Raw genomic sequence first — 26,006 nt, 5'->3', positions numbered from 1 at the left:
CCAAATTTCACTGTATATATATACTACATTTTGTTTTATCCATTTTGCTTGTTAGTCCCAGGAATTTTTGATTCCTTGGGATTTCTCTATAGATACTCATGTGATCTACAAATGAAGATACTTTATTTTTTCATTTCCATTCTGTATACATTTTATTTCCTTTTCTTTGATAAGCTAGGAGTTTAGTTGTGAGAGTAAATAAGAATGGTGAAAGTGGATGTCTTTGCCTTATCCTGATCTTTGGAAGAAAGCATTCAGTTTCTCTCTTAAGTATGATGCCATCTGTACATATTTTGTAAATGCTCTTTATTGAGTTTAGAAAGTTCCCCTCTATACTTAGTTTGCTGAGAATTTTTACCATGAAAGTTATTGGATCTTCTGAAAAGCTTTAGCTCAGTTTATATGGTCCTGTGATTTTTCTTCTTTATCCTCTTTAGGTACTGAATTACACTGTTTCATTTTAGAATGTTGAACTATCCTTTCGACCTAAAATATACCCCACTTGTCTGTGTTGTAAAATTCTTTTTGTTCATTATTGGATTCAATTTGCTAATATTTGTTAAAGAATTTTATATCTGTGTTCACGAGAGATGTCAGTTCATAGTTTTTTCTCGTTATGTTTTTAACTGCATTTGGTATTAGGGTAATGCTGGCCTTGGAATGAGTCAGGAAGTGTTCCCTTTATTTCTGCTTTTTTAGAAGAGATTGTGGTGATCTGGTATCATTTCATTTTTTAATTCATCTGTGAAACCATCTGGGCCTGGTGCTTTCTTTCTTGGAGCATGATTGACTCAATACTTGACCACTGAGATTATCTCTTTCTCCTTGTGTGAATTTTGGTAATTTGTATCTTTCAAGGAATTAGTTTATTTCATCTAATTTATCAATTTTCTGGGCATGCAGTTGTTGATAGTATTCCTTTACTTTCCTTTTAATGTTCACATGACCATTAACAATGATCCTTATTCCGTTTCTGACAATGGTATTGTATTGTTTATTTTAACAGTTTTCTGTATATTATGTTTCGACATCTTAAACAACCTTTCTGGTTTGGCAGAGACTCCTTGGCCTTGCCAATTCTCAGAGATAGTAAAGGGCTCAGCCAAGAGTGTACCTTAAATATGCCAACTGACCAATGCAGAGTCATTCTGGTCCTCTCTCTTGCCTGTACAACTCAAGAGACAATATTCCTTTGTTTTAATCATCCCAGGGCCAGATAATAGGCAACCAGGAATAGTCTCTAAAGCTTAAAGCCTGCTGAAATTATTCAAACCAGCCAACCCTAAACTGTTTACCCTGACTTTCCTTTTCTGCAGGCTAGCCTAGGTCTTCCCTTCACTCTTGTTTTCTGCCTCCTAATCACCTTGAGGCTTTCCCATGTAGCTCTGCATGGCATTTCTAGGACCTATGAGCATAATAGACTGTTTTCCTGCACCTCTTCTCTGTTGTCTTTTGTGGTTACTTCTCACTGACCTGACTGACTGTCACATTAAAGAACAGAACAGGTAATTTTGTGTCTTCTCTCCCTCTCTCTCTCTCTCTTTTTTTTTTTTTTTTGGTTATCATGACTAGAGGCTTATTGAGTTTATTGAATCTTTCAAAGAACTAGATTTTGGTTTCTGTGATTTTTCTCTGTTGTTTTCCTATTTTAAATTCCATTGATTTCTATTTTAATTGTTTGTTTATTATTTGTTTAATATTATTATTGTTTTCTCTTTTTTAAAGTTTTATTGGGGAGTTCCCGTCGTGGCTCAGTGGTTAACGAATTCGACTAGGAACCATGAGGTTGCGGGTTCGATCCCTGGCCTTGCTCAGTGGGTTAAGGATCCCACATTGCCACTAGCTGTAGTGTAGGTTGCAGACACGGTTCGAATCCTGCGTTGCTGTGGCTCTGGTGTAGCCTGGCGGCTACAGCTCCGACTAGACCCCTAGCCTGGGAACCTCCATGTGCTGCAGGTGTGGCCCTGGAAATGGCAAAAAAGAAAAAAAAGAAAAGTTTTATTGAAGTATAGTTGATTTATAATGTGGTAATTTCTTCTGTACAACAAAGTGATTCAGTTACATATATACACACATCCATTCTTTTTCAGATTTTTTTTCCATATAGGTTATCACAGAATATTGGGTAGAGTTCTCTGTTTTGCTGTCTTTAAGCTTAAATTGCTCTTCTGTCTCATTGCTTAAGGTGAAATCTGAGATTGCTGATTTTTTTTTTTTTTTTTTTTAGGGCCTCACCTGTAGCCTATGGAAGTTCCTGGGCTAGGGTCCAGGTGGAGTTGGAGCTGCAGCTGCCAGCCTTCACCACAGCCACAGCAACACCAGATTCTTAACCCAGTGAGTGAGGCCAGGAATCAAATCCAAATCCTCATGGACACTAGTTGGTTTTATTACCGCTGAGCCACAACAGGAACTCTTTTTTTTCTAATATATACTTACAATGCTAAGCATTCTATCTAAGCACTACTCTCATTGTATCCCATAAGTTTTGGTAAATTGTATTTTCATTTTCATTAAATTCAAAATAATTTTAAATTTCTCTTTAGACTTCATTGACCCATGTATTTTTTTTTTTTTTTGTCCTTAGGGAACTAAATTTAATCTGAAACTTTATGAAAATTGTTATTGAAGTACAGTTGATTTACAGTGTTAATTTCTGCTGTACAGCAAACTGACCCAGTTACATATATACACCTTCTTTTTCATATTCTTTTCCATTATGGTTTGTCACAGGACATTGAATATAGTTCCCTATATATAGTAGAATCTTGTTTATCCATCCTATATAATTGTTTGCCTCTGCTAATCCCAGACCCAGGTATTATTTTAAAGTGTGTGTTTAATCTCCAAATATTTTGGGATTTTCCACTATTTTTCTGATTTATTTCTAGTTTAATTCCATCATGGCCTCAGAAGATAGTTTTTATAATTTCTGTTACAGTGGAGTTCCCGTCGTGGCGCAGTGGCTAACGAATCCGACTAGGAACCATGAGGTTGCGGGTTCGGTCCCTGTCCTTGCTCAGTGGGTTAACGATCTGGCGTTGCCGTGAGCTGTGGTGTAGGTTGCAGATGCGGCTCGGATCCCGCATTGCTGTGGCTCTGGCATAGGCCGGTGGCTACGGCTCCGATTCAGCCCCTAGCCTGGGAACCTCCATATGCCGCGGGAGAGGCCCAAGAAATAGCAACAACAACAACAAAGACAAAAAAGACAAAAATAAATAAATAAATAAATAAATAAATAAATAAAAACAACCTAAAAAAAAATAATTTCTGTTACAGGTTGAATTTTGTCTCCCCCTGCCCCCAAAGATATGTTGAAGTCCTAATTCATCACACACACACACACATCCCTCCCCTTAACCTGTGTTTTCTTCATTTTTGTTTGTTTGTTTTAGCCATGCCCACAGCATGCAAAAGTTTGAGGGCTGAGCCACAGCAGTAACAATGCTGAATCCTTAATCGCTACACCACCACCAGGCAACCTCTCCTTAACTTGTGAAGATGACCTTTTTGGAAATGGGGTCTTACAGATATAATCAAGTTAGGATGAGGTCCTTAGGGTGGGTCCTAATCAAAAATGACTAGAGGTTTTTTTTTTTCTTTCTTTTTTTCTTTTCTTTTTAGGGCCACACCTGCAACACATGGAAGTTCCTGGGCTAGGGGTCCAATTAGAGCCACAGATACCACAGCCACAGCAATGCCAGATCCGAGCTGTGTCTGTGACATACATCACAAATTGTGGCAACGCTGTGTCCTTAACCCACTGAGTGAAGCCAAGGATTGAACCATATCCTCAAAGACATTATGTCAGGTTCAATCCACAACAGAAACTGCTATTTGGGGCAATTATATCCTTACTGATTTTCCACTTGCTTGAACTATCAATGACTGAAAAAGAAGTATTGACATCTTAAAATGTATTTGTGGATTTATCTATCTCTCTTTGCACTCCTATTAGTTGTTTCTAAATGCATTTTGATACTCAACAATTAGTTGTTTCTAAATGCATTTTGATACACGTTAAGGATTGTATCTCCTTGGAAAATTGACCTCTTTATCATTATGTAATGCTCCTCTTTAACCCTGATAGTTTTCCTGATTCTAAAGTCAGCTCTGTCTGAAATTAATATAGCTACTCTGGGGTTTGGTTTTTTTTTTTTTATTAGTTTTAGTATGGCATATTTTTTTCATCATTTGACTTTTTTTTTTTTTTTTGGTCTTTTTAGGGCCACACCCACAGCATCTAGAGGTTCCCAGGGTAAGGGTTGAATTGGAGCTGCAGCTGCCAGCCTATGCCACAGCCACAGCAATGCAGGATCCAAGCCGCGTCTGTGAACTACACCACAACTCACGGCAAAGCCGGATCCTTAATCCACTGAGCAAGGTCAGGGATCAAACCTGCATCCTCATGGATGCTAGTCAGATTCGTTTCTGCTGTGCCAGGATGGGAACTCCTGACCTTTTAATAATTTATTTATTTTTATGTTTTAATGTGATTGATGTATTTCACATACCCACCATTCACCCATAGAAAGTGTATTATTAATTGGCTTTTAATATATTCACAGAATTGTGCAACCATAATCACAATTTTAGAATATTTTCATTACACACCTCCCTGCAAAAAAAAAAAAAAAAAAGGCTTAGAACCCCTTGTAAATCCTCCATCATCTGTCAGAGCTAGGCAGTCACTAAACTACTTTCTGTCTCTATAGATTTTCCTATTCCTGATATTTCATATAATACGTGGTCATATTAAAACGGAATGATATAATATGTGGTCTTTGAATTTCTTCTTCTACATAGCATGTTTTCAAGTTTCATCCATCTTATAGTATGCATCACTACTTCATTCCTTTCTGCTGAATAATATTCCACTGTATGAATATACCACTTTTTATTTACCTATTAATTAATTTTCAATTGAGTCATTTTCATTTTTTGTCTTTTCTGAAAAGTGCTGCTATAAACATTTGCATACAACTTTTTGTGAGAGTATGTTTTTATTTCTCCTGCGTATATAGCTAGGAGTAGATTGCTGGATGATGTGGTAACTTTATGTGCAAACTTTTGAGAAAATGCCAGACTGTTTTCCAAAGTGGCTGCACAATTTTATATGTCACCAACAGTGTTTAAAGGCTTGAATTTCTTCACATCTTTGCCAACACTTGTTTTGTTCATCTTTTTGATTATAGATATCCTAGCTGGTGTGAAGTTCTATCTCGCTGAGGTTTTGATTTGGACTTCCCTGAACAATTTTTCATGTGATTTTTGGTTATATGTATATCTTCTTTGGAGGAATGCTTTTTATGATCCTTACCCATTCAAAAAAAAAACTCTTTATATATTCTAGGCACAGGTCTCTTATCAAATAAAAGATTTGCAAAAATTTCATCCCTTTTTATGGTTTGTTTTTTCGATTTTTTTTTCTTTTTTTTTAGGGCCACTCAGGCAGCATGTGGAAGTTCCCAGCTAGGGGCTGAATCAGAGCTGCAGCTGCCAGCCTATACCACAGCCACAGCAATCAGGAATCTGAGCTGCATCTGCGACCTACACCACAGTTCACAGCAAAGCCAGATCCTTAACCCACTGAGCAAGGCCAGGGATAGAACCCTCATCCTCATGGATAGTAGTTGGGTTTGTTACTGCTGAACCACAACGGGAACTCCCAGTCTTTTCATTTTATTTATGGTATTTTAAAATGAGATATTTTTAATTTGGGTGTTTTCTTCAAAAACTTTATAGTTATGGCTCTTGAAGTTAGGTCTTTTTTTCCATTCTGAATACATTTGTGTACATGGTTTGACATAAAGGTACAACTTCATTCCTTTTTTTTTTTTTTTTTTTTTAGGGCCGCACCCACAGCATATGGAGGTTCCCAGGCTAGGGGTCCAATTGGAGCTACAGCTGCCGGCCTACACCACAAACGCAGCAACGCGGGATCTGAGCTGTGTCTGCAAACTACACCACAGCTCACAGAAATGCCAAATTCTTAACTCACTGAGTGAAGCCAGGGATGGAACCCTCAACCTCATGGTTCCTAGTCGGATTCATTTTCCCTGTGCCGCAATGGTAACTCCCAACCTCATTCTTTTACATGTGGACATGCACTTATCCCAGTAGGATTGGTTGAAAAGACTGTTCTTTCCCCATTGCACGTTATTAGCACTTTCGCTGAAAGTCGTTTGTGAAGGTTTATTTCTAGATTCCCAAGTTTATTACCAAAAAAAAAAAAAAAAAAGGAATTTTTGACTGCTTATTGTCTTATCCTAAGCACAAATTCGCTTACTCCTTGTAGTAACTCTGTGAGACAGCACTATTCTTATTCCCATTTTACAGACGAGGTAGGTGACATAGTGAGTTGCCCAAGCTAGAATGTGGCCAACCCAGAGGGGAACTTGGATAACTGACCTGAGAGCCTGAGATTTTACCCATCCCATAAATAAATGTGAGAAGTCAAAATTTGTAATTCCAATAAGTGGTTCATTTTAAACAAAACAATTGGAGGTCAGATTGGCCACTAAATTTGGAAAACCACAACAGACTAGGAGCTTTACCAGCTTCCTTCGTACTGAGTATTAGCAATGGACCGTCCTCCGTGGTTGAACCCCTCCTTCCCCGCCCCCATCGCCAACTTAATTTCTAAATTAACTGCATTCGGCTGTGCAGGCGTTGTTACTGCTTACAGCCAAGGGGCGGATACACCGCAGCGCCCACTCCCCAGTTCTCAGCCCCGCCCCAGCCGAGAGTAGGGGCGTGGACAAAATCGTGCCCAGGGCTCGAGGCTGCCCGTTAGTGGTAATTCTCGCGGGAAGATGAGTCGTTGCCTCGGTAACGGCGCCGCAGTCGCGAAACATGGCGGGACCAGGTCTTAGCCTCAGGGTCAGTTCAACTCGACACTTCTGGTTAACCGCTAGGTTTCGGGTGGGCCCGAAGACGCCAAAATTCTTTTAACTTTGGGCCTGAAAGTGTCTGTCTTTTTAACAGAGACGGGGCGTTTCAGGGACTCCGCTCCCGCCACGGGTTCAGCATTCTGCCACACCTCGACGGGACTTCCTCGCCAAGGAGGAAGAATATAAGTAAGAAATTTGGTAGTTCGGCGAGAAAATTTCCTTTTCTTTCACTTAAATGAGGATCCTTACAAGTACTTTTCCTGGTGACTGGATTTTTGAGATCACTCACTGTCCAGCATTTTCTTTTCACGATGTCGTTTGCTCGCTTGCCTTTCTTTATCTTTTCTCTTTAACTAGAGCTGTGTCCTAGTAGGTGTTGGAAGTGAGTGAAAATTTAACCGTAGTAACTACGTGCGAAAGCAAGGTGATATGCTAGAAGTGGTTTGGATAGCAGGAATTGCCACAAATAGTTCAGGTTTTAGTTAATGGAATTCCACTTAATATCAAGTTCCTAGAGTTTACGTATGTAAATATCTTTTAAGTTTGATTGCTCACTGGAAGCGTGTTTCTCAGGGTATTTAGAATTACTTTTCTCATCCACAATTGGTGGAGTTGGGAGGAGGACTTCCTTTCCTTATCTGTGCTCAGTGTAATTACAACTATCCTGACAACACGTCCTTTCACTCCTGGACCACTCCACTCTTCATACCCCCATTTTCACAAAGGTGCCAGAGTAATCTTTAATTTGATTTTGTCACTCCCTTACCTAAAACCTTGCAGTGCTTTCCGGTTGCACTTCAAAAGCTCTGTCACACTTGGCTCCTGGCTCCTGTTTGATCTTGCCGGCTCTCCTTTTTGCCTACCAGAGTGGCCTGCCTTGACTCTGCTAAGTAGGCTCCTCTTTATTCTTTTCTTTTTTTATTGTCTGATTAACTTTTCTTTACAATTAGCATAACTTCTTATGGTAGATTCATATTACTTTTTGTTGGTTTCCTCTGCTGGACTGTGACTTCCACATGTTCACAGGCCATGTGTTTTATTTGCCATCGTATATATCCTTACAAAAAATTATATGTTAACAATTTACTTTCTTTAAAGTAATTTAAAATTTTGGAGAACATTCTGGCAGTTCCTCATATGGGTTAAACATGAAGATACCATATGATCTCTGCTTAAAATTAAAGCATATTTAAAGTTAAAACTGAAGTGTACTTACTGTCTTTTGATAAACTAGACAAATGCCAACTTGGCATAGCATGTAGAAACATAATCATCTTCCCCTGTTTGATGAAATGGGCATATTATTCTGATAAAAGAGTGTTGTCCATATATAGTTGTGAATCACCTGTGTTCAGCCCAAATCAGTTATTTTCATTATCATAGCATTTAATTACGTGTTGATTAGGTTAATTCATTTGGTTATTTGAGGGTGTATTTTGCTCTTGGTCCTCCTAAGTCATTAGGGATATGGTCTTGCTTGAAGTCAGACATGGATAGGAACTATTTTAGCAAAAATTGTTTTATGGTAAAGACTCCCAGCTGTTACTTGTTCTCTGAGATGTGCAAATTTGAAGTTTTTGAACAGACCAGCTCCCCAGTACTGCTCGAAGTTGTGGATAAGAGTGAACTGTGCATAAGAGTGAACTGTGTCTATTCTTACAGGCAAGAATATGAGTTCACAACAGAGTATTTTGCCACATGTTATCTTGGTGTTAAGCATATGGGGATATTGTTTCAATCTTCTGAACACAGCATTTCCCAGGGATCCCAATCCAGAATCTTCGACAATCAGCTTCTGTCAAATAGTTGGAGGAAATAATTACTTATATGAAATAATAAACCAAGGAATATGCTGATAACTCGTCAACAGATTTTTCCCAAGCTTTATGCCTATATCATAAAACCAGAGAGCTAAGTAATATGTGGCATCTGTTTTAATTGATGTTGATAATTGGAAAGGGCAAGCCTTCCCAAGAATTCTTGCCCATAAATACCAATTACATTGGCTTTATAGGTGAATTTCCAGAGAAATGGCATTTTTATGCTATTTAATTTGCCCTTCCACGAATATATCTCTGTTTACATGGAGGTGTTTTGGTATCCTTTAATAATACTATATCATATTACTACGTAAAAGTCTTGCATGTAGTATTTTTTTCACGGTACCTTATAGATTTTGTTGCTATAATGAATGACTTTTTTCTCACTACATATTTAATTGTTTAGATGTATAGAAACATTACAGATTTTTGTATGTTGATCCTACACCTTTATTTATATAGGTATAGATTGTCAGCTTTTCTCAACTCTTTTATTCATTCAGTAGAGTCCCTGGGTTTTGATAGAGACAGACCATATGCAGATTATGGTAGATTTGTCCCTTTACAATTTGTTCTGCATCTTTTTTCTTGATCTGGCTAGACCCTCTAGAGCAGTATGGAATAGAAAAAATGATGGTGCACATGTTTATCTTGGCTGTGATTTTTAGGAGTCCACTTTAAAAAATTTATCACCAAATTTGAAGTTTGCTGTAGAGTTTTGGTAGATTTTTAAAAATCAAGCTTAAAGACACGGTTTCCCTTTTTTGTTGTTGTTGACATGCTGTGTTATACCTTAATTTGTATTTGAATGTTAATTCTTAACTAAACTTTTTTCCCCCAAATTAATTTGTGTGATAAAATATTTCACCCCCTTGTTTATTGTTTTAACATACTGAACTACACAGGCAGATTTTTTTTCTTTTAAAGTTCCTTGGATTTGATGGCTTTAATTTTTTTGTAGGTTGTTTTGCATTTATAAACAAAAGTGAAATTGGTCGTATGCTTTTTTCTAATTCTTTGTCTTTCTGATTTTGATAATTGGTATTGTCTTAGCCACATAAAAGAAGCTGAATAATTTTCCTTTTTTGTTTTATTCTGTTCTTAGAAGCTTCTTATTATCAGAGATCGTCTGCCCTTTGATTGTGAAACTGAGTCTAGCGTGGGTTTTTTTTTTTTTTGGCCCGTCGATTCAGTTTCTTTAATAAATATTACTTCCAGAATAAATTTTTGTTATTTGCTAGTTATCTGAAAAAGTGTCTACTTCCTGTTTGTTTTAAAATGTAGTACCATGCATTTATTCTAATTATCCTCTTATTTTTTATGGTGTATCTGTAACTTTATACATACCTTCTTTTTGGGATCTATTTTATCAGTCTTGCTGATAAGTGTATATATTTTATTGGCCTTTTCAGAGAAATAGCTTTTGGTTTTATTGATAATCTATGTGATTAAATTTTTTCATTAGTCATTATAATTTCTATCTCTTTTTATCTTGGATTTCTTTTTTCTTGTTTTTAGTTTCTTTTTTAGTTTTTATTTTTTAACACGTACATTTAATTTCTGTGTATTTCCCTCCAACCATAGCTTGTTTGCATTTCAGGATCTGTTTTGATATATATTTCTTGTATGGTTAGTTTTAAATATTTTATGATTTTCAGTTATTATTTTAGGAGTGTATTTTTGTAGTTCCCAAGCATGTGTTTATTTGCTTATTTTTGTTATTTTAAAATTTATTTTTAATTGAACTGTGGTCAGGGAACATATAGAATATTGATTTTCAAAACTGTGTTGAAATTTCGTTGTGACCAGGTATATGTTGTTTTTGTAAATATTCTGTGTACTCTTTGATAGAAAGTGTATTTACTATTTGTTAACTAATATCTTAGATCAGGCTAATTAATTTTGCTGTCCATAACATCAGTATCCTCACCATTTCTTTTTCTAGAAGCTATATTAGTGTCTATTAGAGAAGTATTAAAGTCAACAATAGTTATAATTTTGGAGTTCCCTGGTGGCACAGCAGGTTAACGATCTGGCATTGCCACTGTTGTGGTCATGGCTGTGGCTTGGGTTCAATCCCTGGCTTGGGAACTTCCACATGCCACAAAAGAGGCCAAAAAGGAAAAATAAAAGCATTCTAAGTTATTACACCTGCATTTGATTATTAAAGAGAGAAAGCAAAATCCTTCATAAAGAAAACAGTCTAATTAAGGACCATATAAGAAATGCTATAATGGGTGTGAGGTGGGGGAACCCACAAAAATCAATAGATATCCAGAGGTCATTTTAATGTTCTATATTAATAAAGTCCATGGGGGAAAAACACCCATTAAAAAAAACTATAGTTACAAGTTTTAAATTTTTCCTTTAATAATTTGGGGTCATATTGTTTGATTTATTTTAATTCTCTTGATGAATAATCCCTTTCATTATTATGTAGTGGTGTTACATCTTTTTTTCATTCATTTATTTTCAAACTTTTTATGTAGTTTATCGTTATTAATATTTCTTTTATATTCTCTAGTAATTTGTGCCTTCTATCAAGTGAATTTATTTATATTATTTTGTTTACTAATTAATTAATTAATTACTAAGTTAAATAATAGTTTTATCCCTTTGCTTTGAATACTCCTTCCTGTTATTTCCATATTTTGTAATAATTTGGATTTATCATCATGTTTCCTCATTTCTTTGACAATTGATTCTATTTTCTAGATTGTTTCCTCTTTTCTGAAACATAGACCATTCACTACTTCTCTCTGTGAAAATCTGAGTCATAAATTCTCCAGTCTTGGAGTTCCCGTCGTGGCGCAGTGGTTAACGAATCCGACTAGGAACCATGAGGTTGCGGGTTCGATCCCTGCCCTTGCTCAGTGGGTTAACCATCCGGCGTTGCCGTGAGCTGTGGTGTAGGTTGCAGACGCGGCTCGGATCCTGCGTTGCTGTGGCTCTGGTGTAGGCTGGCAGCCACAGCTCCGATTCAACCCTTAGCCTGGGAACCTCCATATGCCGTGAGAGCGGCCCAAGAAATGGCAAAAAGACAAAAAAAAAAAAAATTCTCCAGTCTTACCTGAAAATTTTCTTACTTGTCACTTATTCCTCAAAGATACTTTAGTTGAATATAGAACTTCAGATGGCTAGTTTCTTCCTGCCTGGTGGTCCATTAAAGATACCACTTCAGAGTTCCCATCATGGTGCAGTGGAAACGAATCCGACTAGGAACCACGATGTTGCAGGTTTGATCCCTGGCCTCACTCAGTGGTCTGAGGATCTGGCGTTGCTGTGAGCTGTGGTGTAGGTTGCAGACGTGGCTCATATCTGACCTTGCTATGGCTGTGGTCTAGGCTGGCAGCTGTAGCTCCGATTCAACTCCTAGCCTGGGAACCTCCATATGCTGTGGATGCAGCCCTAAAAAGACAAAAACACCAAAAAAAAAAAAAAACATTTCATTGTCCATTGGAATCTAGGGATAGTAATGAGCTATCTACTGTCAGCTTTTAAGATAGTCATGCTGGTAAACTCTTTCTCTCTTCTTTTAAAATATTTGCTTTGAAATTTAAAGACTTCCCCATATCTTTGAAGTTCTGCAGTTTCACTATGATGTGTACAGGTATGGATTTGTTTTCTTAATTCTGCTTGAGATCTGTATCTTTATTCATTTCTGGAAAATTGTCAGCATTATCTCTCTTTTTTAAAAAAAGTATTGTCTTTTGCTATATTCTTTTTTTTTAAATTATGTTTATTTTTATTAGGGGATAGTTGATTTACAGTGTTGAGTCCATTTCTGCTGTGCAGCATAGTGGCCCAGTCATACATAGATATACATTCTTTTTCTCATAAAATCTTCCATCATGGTCTATCCCAAGAGACTGGATATAGTTCCCTGTGCTGTACAGTAGGACCTCACTGCTTATCCATTCTATTTTTTTTTTTCCCACTGTACAGCAAGGGGATCAAGTTATCCTTACATGTATACATTACAATTACATTTTTTTCCCCACCCTTTGTTCTGTTGCAACATGAGTATCTAGACAAAGTTCTCAATGCTATTCAGCAGGATCTCCTTGTAAATCTATTCTAAGTTGTGTCTGATAAGCCCAAGCTCCCGGTCCCTCCCACTCCCTCCCCCTCCCATCAGGCAGCCACAAGTCTTTTCTCCAAGTCCATGATTTTCTTTTCTGAGGAGATGTTCATTTGTGCTGGATATTAGATTCCAGTTATAAGTGATATCCTATGGTATTTGTCTTTGTCTTTCTGGCTCATTTCACTCAGTATGAGAGTCTCTAGTTCCATCCATGTTGCTGCAAATGGCATGATGTCATTCTTTTTTACAGCTGAGTAGTATTCCATTGTGTATATATACCACCTCTTCCGAATCCAATCATCTGTCGATGGACATGTGGGTTGTTTCCATGTCCTGGCTCTTGTGAATAGTGCTGCAATGAACATGCGGGTGCATGTGTCTGCTATATTCTTTAAGTTTCAAATATTTCTCATTTTTTTTAAATTGGGATATATTTGATTTATGATATTAGTTTCAGGTGTACAACATAGGGATTCAAAATTTTTATAGATTATACTCCACAAAAAGTTATTATAAAATATTGGCTATATTTCCTGTACTGTACAATATATGCTTGTGGCTTATTTTATACATAGTAGTTTTTATCTTTTAATCACCCTATTCCTATATTGCCCCTTTCCTTTCCCTCTCCCCATTGGTAACCACTATTTTATTCTTTATTTGAGTGGATCTATTTCTCTTTGGTTACATCATTCATTTGCTTTGTTTTTTAGATTTCACATGTAAATGATAATACACAGTATTTGTCTTTTTCTTATTTCAGTAAACATAATACCCTTCAGATCCATTCGTATTGTTATAAATTGCAAATGTTCATTCTTTTTAATGGCTGAATAATATTCTGTTGTATGTATATACCAAATCTTTATGTGTTCATCTGTTGATGGCTGTTTAGGTAGCTTACATATCTTGGCTGTTGTAAATACTGCTGTGAACATTGGGGTACATGGATCTTTTCAAAGTAGTATTTTCATTTCCTTTGGATATATATACCCGGGAGTGGAAAAATTTTTATTCAAGCTGTCTGCCTATTTTTTAACCAGGTTTTGTTTTTGTTTTTATTTTGATATTGAGTAGTATAAGCTGTTTATATATTTTGGGTATGACCTTGTTGGTCGTATCATTTGCAAATATTTTTTCCCATTCAGTAGACAGTCTTTTTGTTTTGTTGGTGATTTCCTTTCCTTTGCAAAAACTTTTAATTTTAATTAGGTCCTATTTGTTTATTTTTGTTTTTGTTTCTTTTGCCTTAGAAGACAGATTCAAAAAAAAAAAAATACTGCCGTGATCTTTGTCAGAGTGTTCTGCCTCCATGTTATTCAGAGTTTTATGGTTTATGGTCTTACATTTAAGTCTTTAATCCATTTTGAGTTTATTTTTGTATATGGTATGAGAAAATGTTCTAATTTCTTTTACATGTAGCAGCAGTCTTCCCAGCCACAGTTATTGAAGACACTCTCTTTTCCTCATTGAATATTTTTTCCTTCTTTATCATGGATTAATTGCCCATGTAAGTGTCAGTTGATTTCCAGGCTGTCTCTTCTATCCCATTCATCTATTTGTCTATTTTTGTACTGTTTTGACTCCTGTAGCTTTGTAGAATTATGATATACAGATCAATCTAAAAAGAATATATAACAATTGTAAATATATTGCACCCAGCAGAGGAGCACCTAAATAAATAATGTGTATAACAATATACATAAAGGACAATAACACAATAACAGTAGTAGACTTTAACACCCCAGTTACATCAGTGGACAGATCGTCCAGACAGAAAATCAATGATGAAACACTGGCTTTACATGACACAGTAGACCAAATGTACTCATTTTTTATATATATTCTATTCAAAACAGAATAAACATGCTTTTCAGTTGCACATGGAACCTTGTCCAGGATCGATCACATGTGAGGCCACAAAGCAAGACTCAGTAAATTTAAGAAAATTGAAATTATATCAAGCATCTTTTCCAACTATGACACTGTGAGACTAGACATCAACTACATACAGGGATGAAAATGCAAAAAACTCAAACCCATGGAGGCTAAACAATACACTACTAAACAATCAGTGGATCACTGAATAAATCAAAGAAGATATTAAAAAAAATTTTCCTGGGGACGAATGAAAATGAAAACACAGCAAACCAAAATCTCTTGGACGCATCAAAAGCAGTTCTAAAAAGGGAAGTTTATAGCCATATGAGCCTGCCTGAGGAAACAAGAAAAATCTCAAATGAACAACCTAATTTATACCTCAAGAAACTAGAAAAAAGAGGAACAAACAAATCCCATAGCTAGTAGAAGGAAAGAAATAAAGAGAGTTTAGAGAAGAAATAGAGACTTAAAAAAAACAATGTCAGAGATTAGTGAAACTAAGAGCTAGTTTTTTGAAAAGATAAACTAAATTGATAAACCTTTAGCTAGATTCATCAAGAAAAACAGATAGCCCAAATCAGTAAAATCAGAAATGAAAAAGAAGTTACAACTGACACCACCGAAATACCAAGGATCATAAGAGATGACTGTAACTAACTATATGCCAATAAAATGGAAAACCTGGAAGAAATGGACAAATTCCTAGAAATGTCCAATCTACTATGACTGAATCAGGAATAAATAGAAAATATGACCAAGTACAAGTAATGAGACTGAATCAGTAATAAAACAGCTCCCAAACAATAAAAGTCCAGGACCAAATGTCTTCACAGATGAATTCTATCAGACATTTAGAGGAGTTAACACTTATCCTTCTCAAGCTATTCAAAGAATTGCAGAGGAAGGAACACTTCTGAACTCATTGTATAAGGCCAGCATCGCCTTGATACCAAAACCATACAAAGGTATTACAGAAAAGACAATTACAGACCAATATCACTGATGAACATAAATGCAAAAATCCTCAACAGAACATTAACAAACCCAAACCATAATACATTAAAAGGATCATACACCATGATCAAGTGAGAGTTAACCTGGTATGCAAGAATGGTTCACTGTCTGCAAATCAATCCATGTGATACACCACATTAACAAAAGAGGAAAGAGATCATATGATCATCTCAATAGATGCAAGAAAAATCTTTTGACAAAATTCAACATGCATTTATGATAAAAACTCTCTACCAAGTGGGTAATAGAGGGAACATACTTCAACATAATAAAAGCCATAGATGAGAAGCCCACAGCTAACATCATACTCAATAGTGAAAATCTAAAAGCTTTTCTCTAAGATCAGGAACAAGACACAGATGTTCACTCAGTAATTTCGTTCAACATAGTATTGGAAGTCCTAGCCATGGCAATCAGACAACATTAAAAAGATGAAATAAAAGGAATCCAAATTGAAAGGAAAGAGTAAAACTGTTACTGTTTGCTGATGACATGATACTATGCATAGAAAATCCTAATGACACCACCAAAAAGCTAGTACGGCTCATCAATGAATTCAGGAAAGTTGCAGGATACAAAATTAATATATAGAAATCCGTTGCATCTCTATACACTAACAACAGTCTATCAGAAATAGAAATTAAGGAAAGAATGCCATTTATGATTGGATCAGAAAGAATAAAATACCTAGTAATAAACCTTCCTAATGAGGTGAAAGACCTGTACTCAGAAAACTATCGCCTGATGAAAGAAATTCAAGATGACACTAAGAGATGGAAAGGTATACTCTATTCATGGATTAGTAGATTTAATGTTAAAATGACCATACTACCCAAGGCAAGACATATTCATTGCAATCCATTTGAAAATACCAATGGAATTTTTTACAGAACTAGAGTAAATAGTTTTAAAATTTGTATGAATACACAGAAGACCCTGAAAAACAGTTCTGAGAAAGAACAGAGCTGGACATATCACGCTCCCCAGCTTCAGACTATGCTCAATGAATCTCTTCAAATTTTGACATTTCCTCCTGTGGGGTTTCCTTCTGCAATGTCTATTAGATAGGCATAAATCTCTTTGTCATATAGCCTGTCTTTAGTGGATGTTAACTTCTCTTTTGCATCTTTATCTTTTTTTTTTTTTCTCTGTACCTCTTTGCTGGTGATTTCCTCTATCTACCTTCTAATTCATTGATTCCCTCTTCAGTACATTCTATTGTTCAGCTTATCTATTGCATTTGGGTTTTTAAATACATTAACTATGTTTCCATTTATGTGATTTCTCTTTGGTTCTTTTCCAAATTCACTATTTTTTGGGTTTTTTTGTTTGTTTTTTGAATATGTGTTCACAATGGCTGGTTCTTGCTTAATGGTTTCTATTTTTTTTTTAAAGTGCTTTAAGATTCTTTCTTAGATTGTTTTATTATCTCCAGTTCTTATGATGCAAATTTTGTTTCATCTGCTGATTGTCCCCTGTGAGGACTTGTTTCTTAATGCAATTTATTACTTCATGAAATCATCTTTAGCAGGATTTGCTTTCTGAGAGAATTGCATGTGTTATAGATGAGTAAATGTCCCTAATGGTGGTTTTGCATTTAACTTTGTTAGCTTATCAGAGTTTTCACTGGTTCAAAGCCAACTTTCTATATTAAAGTTTTGGCATGGTGTCCCTGTACCATCTGGGTAAGATGAACTTGGACTACAATCCTGTGTGCTCTAATTACTCACAAGAGAATCTTTTCCACACTTGGCTCTAGTTTCATTTCTGTTCACCTAAGGTTATGGGTAGTGTTTTTGTAGTCTGTGGTTCACAGGTGTAGCCCTTCATGACTCTCTCATGTGCATCAATTTCTAGCTGTTAAGCCGTTTTGGCTCCTGTTCCTGTTTACTGCTCTCATTTTGAGTTGCTGCTTTATTTTTAGTACTGGGGTATTTTCCTTGCCCAAGTTTGAGTTTAGCAGTATTGGCTTTGTTACATTTTATCCAGGATTTTCATAGGTTTGCAGCAGAAGAATAATGGCCTTCCTAGTTATCTCTATTGATCAGAACCTCTAATGGTTTTACTAGGGAAATGTGAAAAATCAGGTAAAAGCATTTTGAATACAACTTTTAAGACTTTATTAGATATTTTTCTTTTGATTAACTCATCCTAAGATTTAAAAATAATTCTTAAAACATCAGACTGTTTTAAGAGATAAGATACTGCTTTTTTTTTCCCCCTTGGGAGTGGGGGTCATCACTGGCTTTTGTGTTACTTCTGAATCACATACCTTAAACAAAGAAACAGTAAAACATTTCATGTTAAAAATTGCTTTATTTTCTTCATAAAACTTCTAAAGAGCCTAGAAATGTGACCTGTGAATAGAATTTGAAAGTTACATGTTTTTGAGGATATTTACTGTAATGTTAACCTTTAAAACTGAGATGGGGACTTGAACTAACAAGAGAAACAGTTTAGTAATTATGTTAAATTCAACTCATTAAAATACTTTATAGCCATTTAAAGTACTGATTATAAAAATTATATATAGAGATAAACATATTTCATCTATATTATTCTGGGATGACAGTACAAAATTGCATATGTGCTACAGATGAAAATTAGGGAATATTAAAAATGATTGGAGGAGCAATTTTTTTCCTTTAAAAAGTTACCTTCAATGTCATTGCTATTCTTGTAGTCTTAATTGGGCCGTATAGTATTCCAATTCTTTGCTAGATTGCAGATAGATTGGAAAAAAAGGAGTCACAGGTGGAGGTAAAAATAATCACCTCTATTTCTGGTGAAACTGATACCGAAGTATGTAGCTGAAGTGTGAGCCACTTCAGGTCTGCTCACTAAACCCCAGATTTACCTTCCCAGTCACCTGACACCTCAGTTGAAAGCAGGCCTCTGCCCCACTCCTGTTCCCCTGGTCCCCACTGGAGTTGATCTCAAGAAGATGGAGAGTGGAAGTGAGTTGATGCCATCCACTTTATTCTTCCCAAATAAATCATTCCAACAGAACTAAGGGACAGAGAGAGCTAGGAGTTGCACCATTTGAATTTCTACCACAAAGAAGAAAGAATTGGGGATTTGGAGATAAGTTTTCTAATAGTTATGTTAATTTTAAAATTAAAATGTTATGTGTGTGTTTTGGCATTTGTTGATAAAAGTGTAGTTATTGAAATTTAATTGCTTTTATTTTGTATTACAGTCTTCAGTATGTCCAAATTATTAAATTATTTTTTGCTTTTAGGCGTTTAAATGCAGAATTAGAGGCAAAAACTGCTGATCTGGTTCGACAAGCTGAGGAAGTAATAGTAAGTAACTGTGAAGTTATTAATAATTCCATGTAAGTGCTAGTTTTTAACTTTTTAATTTAATGTACAACATACATACAGAAAAGTGCCCATAAATTTTCAGATCAATGAATTATTATACATTGAACACCAATATATGCATTGGTATGTGTTTATACGCATGTATATGGTTTTGATAAGCACACATTTTCTATAAGATACTAAAGAAGTGTTTTCCACTTAGATATTCCGATCATCTAATTGATAGGAGCATTAATATTTAATAATCTTTCCTGCTATTTTAAGATTAATAATTTGAGAGTAGCTACATAGATTTAACACTGGTATTTCAGTAAGGATGGAAACAAGTGGACAGAAGTTGAATAAAGGGTAACAGTTACCACTAATACTCAGATGGTAACCTGTTCCTTAAACTATGCAGTTGGATGGAACTCAGATTCTTAGGGCTAGACCATAATCAGACTTATAGTCAGGAAGAAAGTAGTGAGGTTGTATCACTGGACAATGTAAGCGTATTTTGCCCCATTCTGGCTACCAAGTTGGTTATTTCTACTTTAAGCATCCCTCCTTATGTATCAACATTCCCATTATTAATTGATAATAGTAGTCCTTAGAAGAAGAAAGTAGCTGTTTTCAAACTTTTTTCAGTTTTAATTCTCATTTAATTATAATTCTCTTTCATTTATATCCCATCCCACCCACTTTGGAGTTTATGGGGGCAGGGAAGAATCGGCAATGTTTTATTTTAATACCTTACACAGATCCATCATTATTTGCTGGTTTAGGAATAAGAAACGTATAAAATTTCGGGTAATGTATTTAGATAATGGTTACAGTTTTGCTAGTTGCATTTGTAATTAAATATTTTACTGAAAAATAAATATTTTTCTTACATCTTTTAGTTTTTGTCAGTTTCTAAAGAGCAGGAAAGTATTTAAAGAAATCCAGAAAAAAATTATTATGTATTCTGCTCAGAGTCCTCTAATGGACTTAACTTTTTGCCACAATGAATTTTTGTTTTCTTACTTTCAAATTGATATATCTTCCCCAAAAGCTGTTACTCTTAGTGCTTCATTTGTAGCACTTTCATTTCTATGTGGTCTTCTTAACATGGAAATTTGTCTAATTTCAGACAAGTTTTTTACCCATTAAATTTATTTATATATTAATTTCTTGTGAGCCTTATTTGCTTTGCATGTTACAAGAGATGGAAGCTCTAATGTAGTTGGGAAGCAGGAGTCAGCTAGGATCATATAAAGGTATTAACATTCTTAAAAATTTCCCTTAGCATTGACTCTCTTAACTAAGAATGAATGAAGGGTGAAACTACATTGTTAGAGACCTTATTTTTATACCAAAAACTTTTATAATTCTCTGCCTTGATTTTATAGAAATTGTGGACAATTCTGAAATAATTAATTATCAGAAAGGTAATTGAATATATCCTAGTTTTGTGGGGGTTTTCCTATATGACTTATCTTTACTCATTTAACTAGAGAGATCAGCAAGAAGTACGATCTAGGTCTTTTCCAACACAAATTAAATCATATGAAGAGAAAGATGATTACAGCTTAAGGTAAGTGACTTAAATTCTCAGATACATTAAATTTTTTCTTACTGGGTAAATGCTTTAAGATTGTTTCCTGTTTCTTTAAGGTATAATTGACATGCAATGTTATACTAGTTTTAGGTGTACAACATAATGATTTAATATTTGTATATATTGTGAAGTGTTCACTACAGTAAGTCTAGTTAATATCCGTACATAGTTACAGGATCTTTTTTCTTTGTGATGAGAACTTTTAAGATCTACTCCTTTAGAAGCTTTCAAATATGCAGTATAGTATGATTTAGTTGCCTTGTCATACATTACATCCTCATGACTTATTTGTTTTATAATTAGAAATTTGTACCCTTTAGCTCCCTTCTCCCATTTCCTCACTCCCACCAACCAGCCTCTGGCAACCACCCATCTGTTCTCTATCTACAGACTTGGTGTTTGTTCTTATTTAGATTCTACATATAAGTGAGGTCACATGATATTTGTCTTTCTCTGACTTATTTCACTTAGCATAATGCTCTTGAGGTCTATCTACTTGTCACAATGGCAAGATTTCATTCTTTTTATGGCTGAATAATATTCAGGTAAATATAGCATGTCTTCTTTACCTGTTTTATCTGTTGATGAACATTTAGGTTGTTGCCATGTCTAGGCTATTATAAATAATGTTGCAGTGAACATTGGGGGTGCAGGTATATGACAAAATTAGTGTTTTCATTTTCTTTGGATAAATATCCAGAGGTGGATTTTTATTTATTTACAGATCGCTGGATCATACGATAGTTATATTTTTAATTTTTGAGGAATCTCCATAATGTTTTCCATATTGGGTGTACCAAATTATATTGCCTCCACCAGTGTACAAGTGCTCTCTTTTCTCCACAACTTTGCCAGCATTTGCTATCTCTTGTCCTTTTGATAAAAGCCACTTTTACAGGTGTGAAGTGACATCTCATTGTGGTTTTGATTCACATTTCACTGATTATTACTGATATTGAACATCTTTCATGTGTTTGTTGACCATCTCTATGTCTTCTTTGGAGAAGTGTCTATTCACATCTTTTGCCAGTGTTTATTTACTGATTTATATATTATTTATTTATTTATTTATTGCTTTTTTTGGCCACACCCACGGCATATGAAGTTCCCAGGACAGGGGTCTTAATAGGAGCTACAGCTGCCAGCCTATGCCAGAGTCACAGCAATGCAGGATCCGAGCCACATCTGCAACCTATACCACAGCTCATGGCAAGGCCGGATCCTTAACCCACTGAGCGAGGCCAGGGATGGAACCCGTAACCTCATGGTTCCTAGTCGGATTCGTTTCCCCTGCACCACAACAGGAGCTCCCTCTATTGCCCATTTTTAAATCAGATTGTTTGTGGGGTTTTTTTAGTTTTCTGAGGTTTTTTTTTTTTAAATTGTTACAGTTGATTTACAATGTTCTGTCAATTTCTGCTATACAGCAAAGTGACCCAGTTACATATACACATACATTCTTTTTCTAACATTATCTTCTATCATGTTCCAGCACAAGTGACTAGATACCGTTCCCTGTGCTATACAGCAGGACTTCATTGCCTACCCCCTCCAAATGCTATAGTTTGCATCTACCAACCCCAAACTCTCATCCATCCCTCTCCCCCTCCCCCTTGGCAACCACAAATCTGTACTCCACGTCTATGAGTTTTTTTCTGTAGATAGGTTCATTTGTACCATATATTAGATTCCAGATATAAGTGATATTATGGTATTTGTCTTTCTCTTTCTGAATTACTTCACTAGTATGAGAGTCTCTTGCTCCATCGATGTTGCTGCAAATGGTGTTATTTTGTTCTTTTTATGACTGAATAGTGTTCCATTGTGTATATATCACATCTTCTAATCCATTCATCTGTCAATGGACATTTAGGTTGTTTCCAGGTCTTGGCTATTGCAAATAGTGCTGAAGTTAAACCATCACCTTTTGTAATTTGGAAAGTCTAAGAGATGTCTCATGAACTAAGGGAAGAGGTTGGAAAACAGATTATTAGTATGTGCTGTTACTACTAGCTGTATTTGCACTGTATTATAAGAAAAAGACAAGTTCAGAAAATACTTGGCTGTTTTGCAAGCAGAAATGAAAGGGAATATGGAAATTCTAGGAATTAGATGCCTTGTAACATTGAAAAAGTCACCTGCTTCTAATTTTGATGAGGTCTGATTTATCTATTTTTTTTCTTTGTTACCTGTAGTTTTAGAGTCATATCTAATAATCCATTGCTAAATCCAAGGTCATTAAGATCTATCTCTGTTTTCTTCTAGAGAATTTTGTGGTTTTAGCTCTTACAATTAAGTCTCTGATTCATTTTGAGGGCTTTTTTATAGTATGAGATAAGCATCAACCTTCATTCTTTGGCATGTGGATGTTCATTTGTTTCAGCACCATTTATTTGGAAGACTATTCTTTCTTCCATTGAATGGTCTTGGCACCCTTGACAAAAGTAACCTGGTTAGGTGTTCCCACTGTGGCACAATGTGTTAAGGATCTGCCAGCTGTGGCTTAGTTTCAGTCCTTAGCCCAGCATCCATATGCTGTGGATACAGCCAAAAAAGAAAAAAAAAATCACCTGACCAGAGACATATCACATGGTTTTATTTTGAGACACTTAGTTCTATTCCATTTATCTGTATATAAGCTTTTAAGCCAGTACTACACGGTCTTGATTACCTTTGCTTTGTAGAGTTAGCTGTTCTTAGACTTCAAAAATTATGAGATAAAATTGTTAAAAGTTTGAGAAACAAAAACCTATTTAAGCTCATCCTTGAGGCAAAATTCAGACTAAAGATGTGGTCTTCACAACCATTGATAAAACTTGCCAATGGATTTAGGTTTTTCAGGGCAAGGATCATATTAAATGGCTCCTAGTGAAGCTATCAAGTTGGATGAAGGAGCTCAGGGCAAAGATCTAACCAAAGGTAGTAGTCTCCTCATAGAACCCTGACAGCCTCGAAATAACCCATTTTTAAGTTGTTTGCGGGGAGGAGAAGAGGGAGGAAGGGAGAGGAGTTTCAGGGTAAAGAAATAATCTTAGAAAGAACTGTGAGTGTGGTATTGGCATAGGGAACTGACTGCAATCAAATAGATAATCAGTAGGTTTTGAGAGCTACTAGAGGTATCTACTGAGATACCTACTCAGTAGGTATCAGTGAAGAAACTATAAGAGTGGTGGACTAAAACTGTTTGTGATTTTTTAAATCTTAAGATAGCTATGAGCCTTCCCAGACTTCTAAGATGGAAAAAGCAGGTTGTGAGAGTTTCACAGCCCTAAGAGAGTCTAATACCTTAGAAACCTTAGAAACAAAAAATAAATGTTACTAAAGTGGCAGTATATTTGGCTCATACTTGAAATATTGGGACATTTTTCTTTTACTCAGAAATAATTATTGCATATGATCCAGCAGTTCCCCTCCAGATATATATATGTCCAAGCAAAAACTTGCATGCAGGTTTTTAAGCAGTGTTATTCATAACTGCCCCAAACTGGAAACAACTCAGACATCCATCAAATGGTGAATAGATAAATTATGGTATATCCATGCAGTTGAATACTACTTGGCAATTAAAAGCAGTGAACTACTGATACAGCAATAGCATGGATGCTGAGTGAAAGAAGCCAGACTAAAAAATGAATTTACTGTATAATTTAGAAAAGGTAAAACTATAAGGACAGAAACTGGATTAGTGATGGTTTTGTGGGACTTGACTATGGAATTAACTGCAAAGGGGTACAAGGGAACTTTTTGAAATGATAGAAATATTCTCTACCTTGGTTGTTCTGGTTATATGACAATGTAAGTTTGTTAAAGTTTGCAGAAATGTACATCTAAAAAGAGTTTGTTTTACTGTATGTGAATTATTTCTTAGTAAACCTAAAGAAAGTACTTTTTGAGCACCATTAGTGCCTGGTCCAAATAAATTTGAACTCATTATTGTACTGGTGGTATAATGGTGAGTAAACGGAGCAGGTCTTGCTTCCAAGGAGTTAATGCTTAGTGTGTTGCTTTTAAATATATTTTTTGATATTAAAAAATTCCATAATAATATTTTTATATCTTTTAATATACAAATATGTATATGTACATATAACATAAAACTACTTTTCATTGTTATATGGAATACTTTCTGATATTTATATGGAAAGTGATGTTGGACAGTTATCAAAATACCAAAATTTGGATTACAAATAAGAATTAGGCACAGCTTTTATCTAGTAAACAAAAAGATTGAAATGATAGTAACAACTGCTAATCCCTGGCTTCTGTTGAAGTAAGTGATAGACTGATTTTACAGACTTGAAAGTAAATCTGTTGGTTGTCTTTTACTAAATGTTCCATAAATGCAAAGTGTTGGTGACACCTCTGTTTACCTAGATCAGGTGCCCTTTTTTTTTTTAATGCTACTATTTGAACAAATGGCTTTTACCTTGTGAAATATGGCACATGACTATAGGGAATTGCTAAAGATGAGAGGTAATACTGTAAAGAAACAATATTTCAGCTTGGAACAATGACAATTGACCTAAATGATTACAGTCAGGCAGTGCTTACTGTAATAGGTCTTCAACATCAAGGGTTACTCTGCCTGCAGAAATATGGTAGGGAAACCATTCTTTTTTTTGGGAGGGGAGCATTCTTTAGTTTCCTGATGGTATAACATACCTGTCCTTCAGCTTTGTTTTTCCTGGAAGCAAGGCTAAATTATTTTAATCATATTACACACAGACTTTCATGGAGAAGTTTAACAACAACAACAAAAAATCTGAATACTGTGTTTTAGTTCATTTTTCAGGGAAATACAGTAACAAAGTAATAGGACTCTGCTAAACCTGAGGGAGACAGATAAATGTTAAATGTCTTTTGGTTGATTTGGATGTGTATATGGTTGGGGTGAGAGACAGAAGATGTAGAAAATGTAAGGAAATGGCAAATAGTAATTTAAAACGAGGGTAATTAAAGAGGACACTTTAAATTTGTATAAACTTCAGAAACATTTTCATGTCATATGTGAGAATGATTCCTTAGTCTCTAATTTTAAGATATTTTGAAAGCCCTTCTTTCTTCCTTCCCAGAGTGGTTTCTAGTTTGTTTTTTAATTGAATTATTGTTGATTTACAATGTTGTATTAACTTCTGCTGTACAGCAGAGTAGTTCAGTTTTACATATGCACATTTTCATTCCCATTTAGGTTATCACAGTATATTGAGTAGATGTCCCTATGCAATACAGCAGGTCCCTGTTGACCATCCATTCTGTATATCATAGGGTACATATGCCATCCCAGGCTCCCAGTCCTTCCCTCCTCCTGACCTTTCTTCTTTGGTAACCATAGATTTGTTTTTGAAGTCTGAGTCTGTTTCTATTTCTTAAATAAGTTTATTTGTATCATTTTTTAAAATGCCACATATAAGT

The 26,006-nt window shown here is 35.4% G+C and overlaps 1 protein-coding gene across 8 annotated transcripts in view; it reads left to right on the top strand.

Annotated features, from left to right (window-relative positions):
* Positions 1-26,006, top strand: part of TEX9 (testis expressed 9) — a 302,725-nt gene that overhangs the window by 106,438 nt on the left and 170,281 nt on the right. For 3 of the 8 annotated variants that reach the window (XM_047766283.1, XM_047766281.1, XM_047766280.1), the window contains exons 1-4: positions 6,796-6,879; positions 6,985-7,076; positions 18,931-18,994; positions 20,491-20,570. In XM_047766283.1, coding sequence (XP_047622239.1) covers positions 6,853-6,879; positions 6,985-7,076; positions 18,931-18,994; positions 20,491-20,570 — 263 coding nt within the window. In that variant the 5' untranslated portion in view covers positions 6,796-6,852. The other 5 variants (XM_047766284.1, XM_047766285.1, XM_047766282.1 and 2 more) reach the window with 5 other exon arrangements.

Source organism: Phacochoerus africanus, chromosome 2 (genome assembly GCF_016906955.1).
Source record: "Phacochoerus africanus isolate WHEZ1 chromosome 2, ROS_Pafr_v1, whole genome shotgun sequence".
Lineage (NCBI taxonomy): Eukaryota > Metazoa > Chordata > Mammalia > Artiodactyla > Suidae > Phacochoerus > Phacochoerus africanus.
Note: the sequence above shows the minus strand (reverse complement) of the source record. Positions and strands in the feature narration are given on the sequence as shown.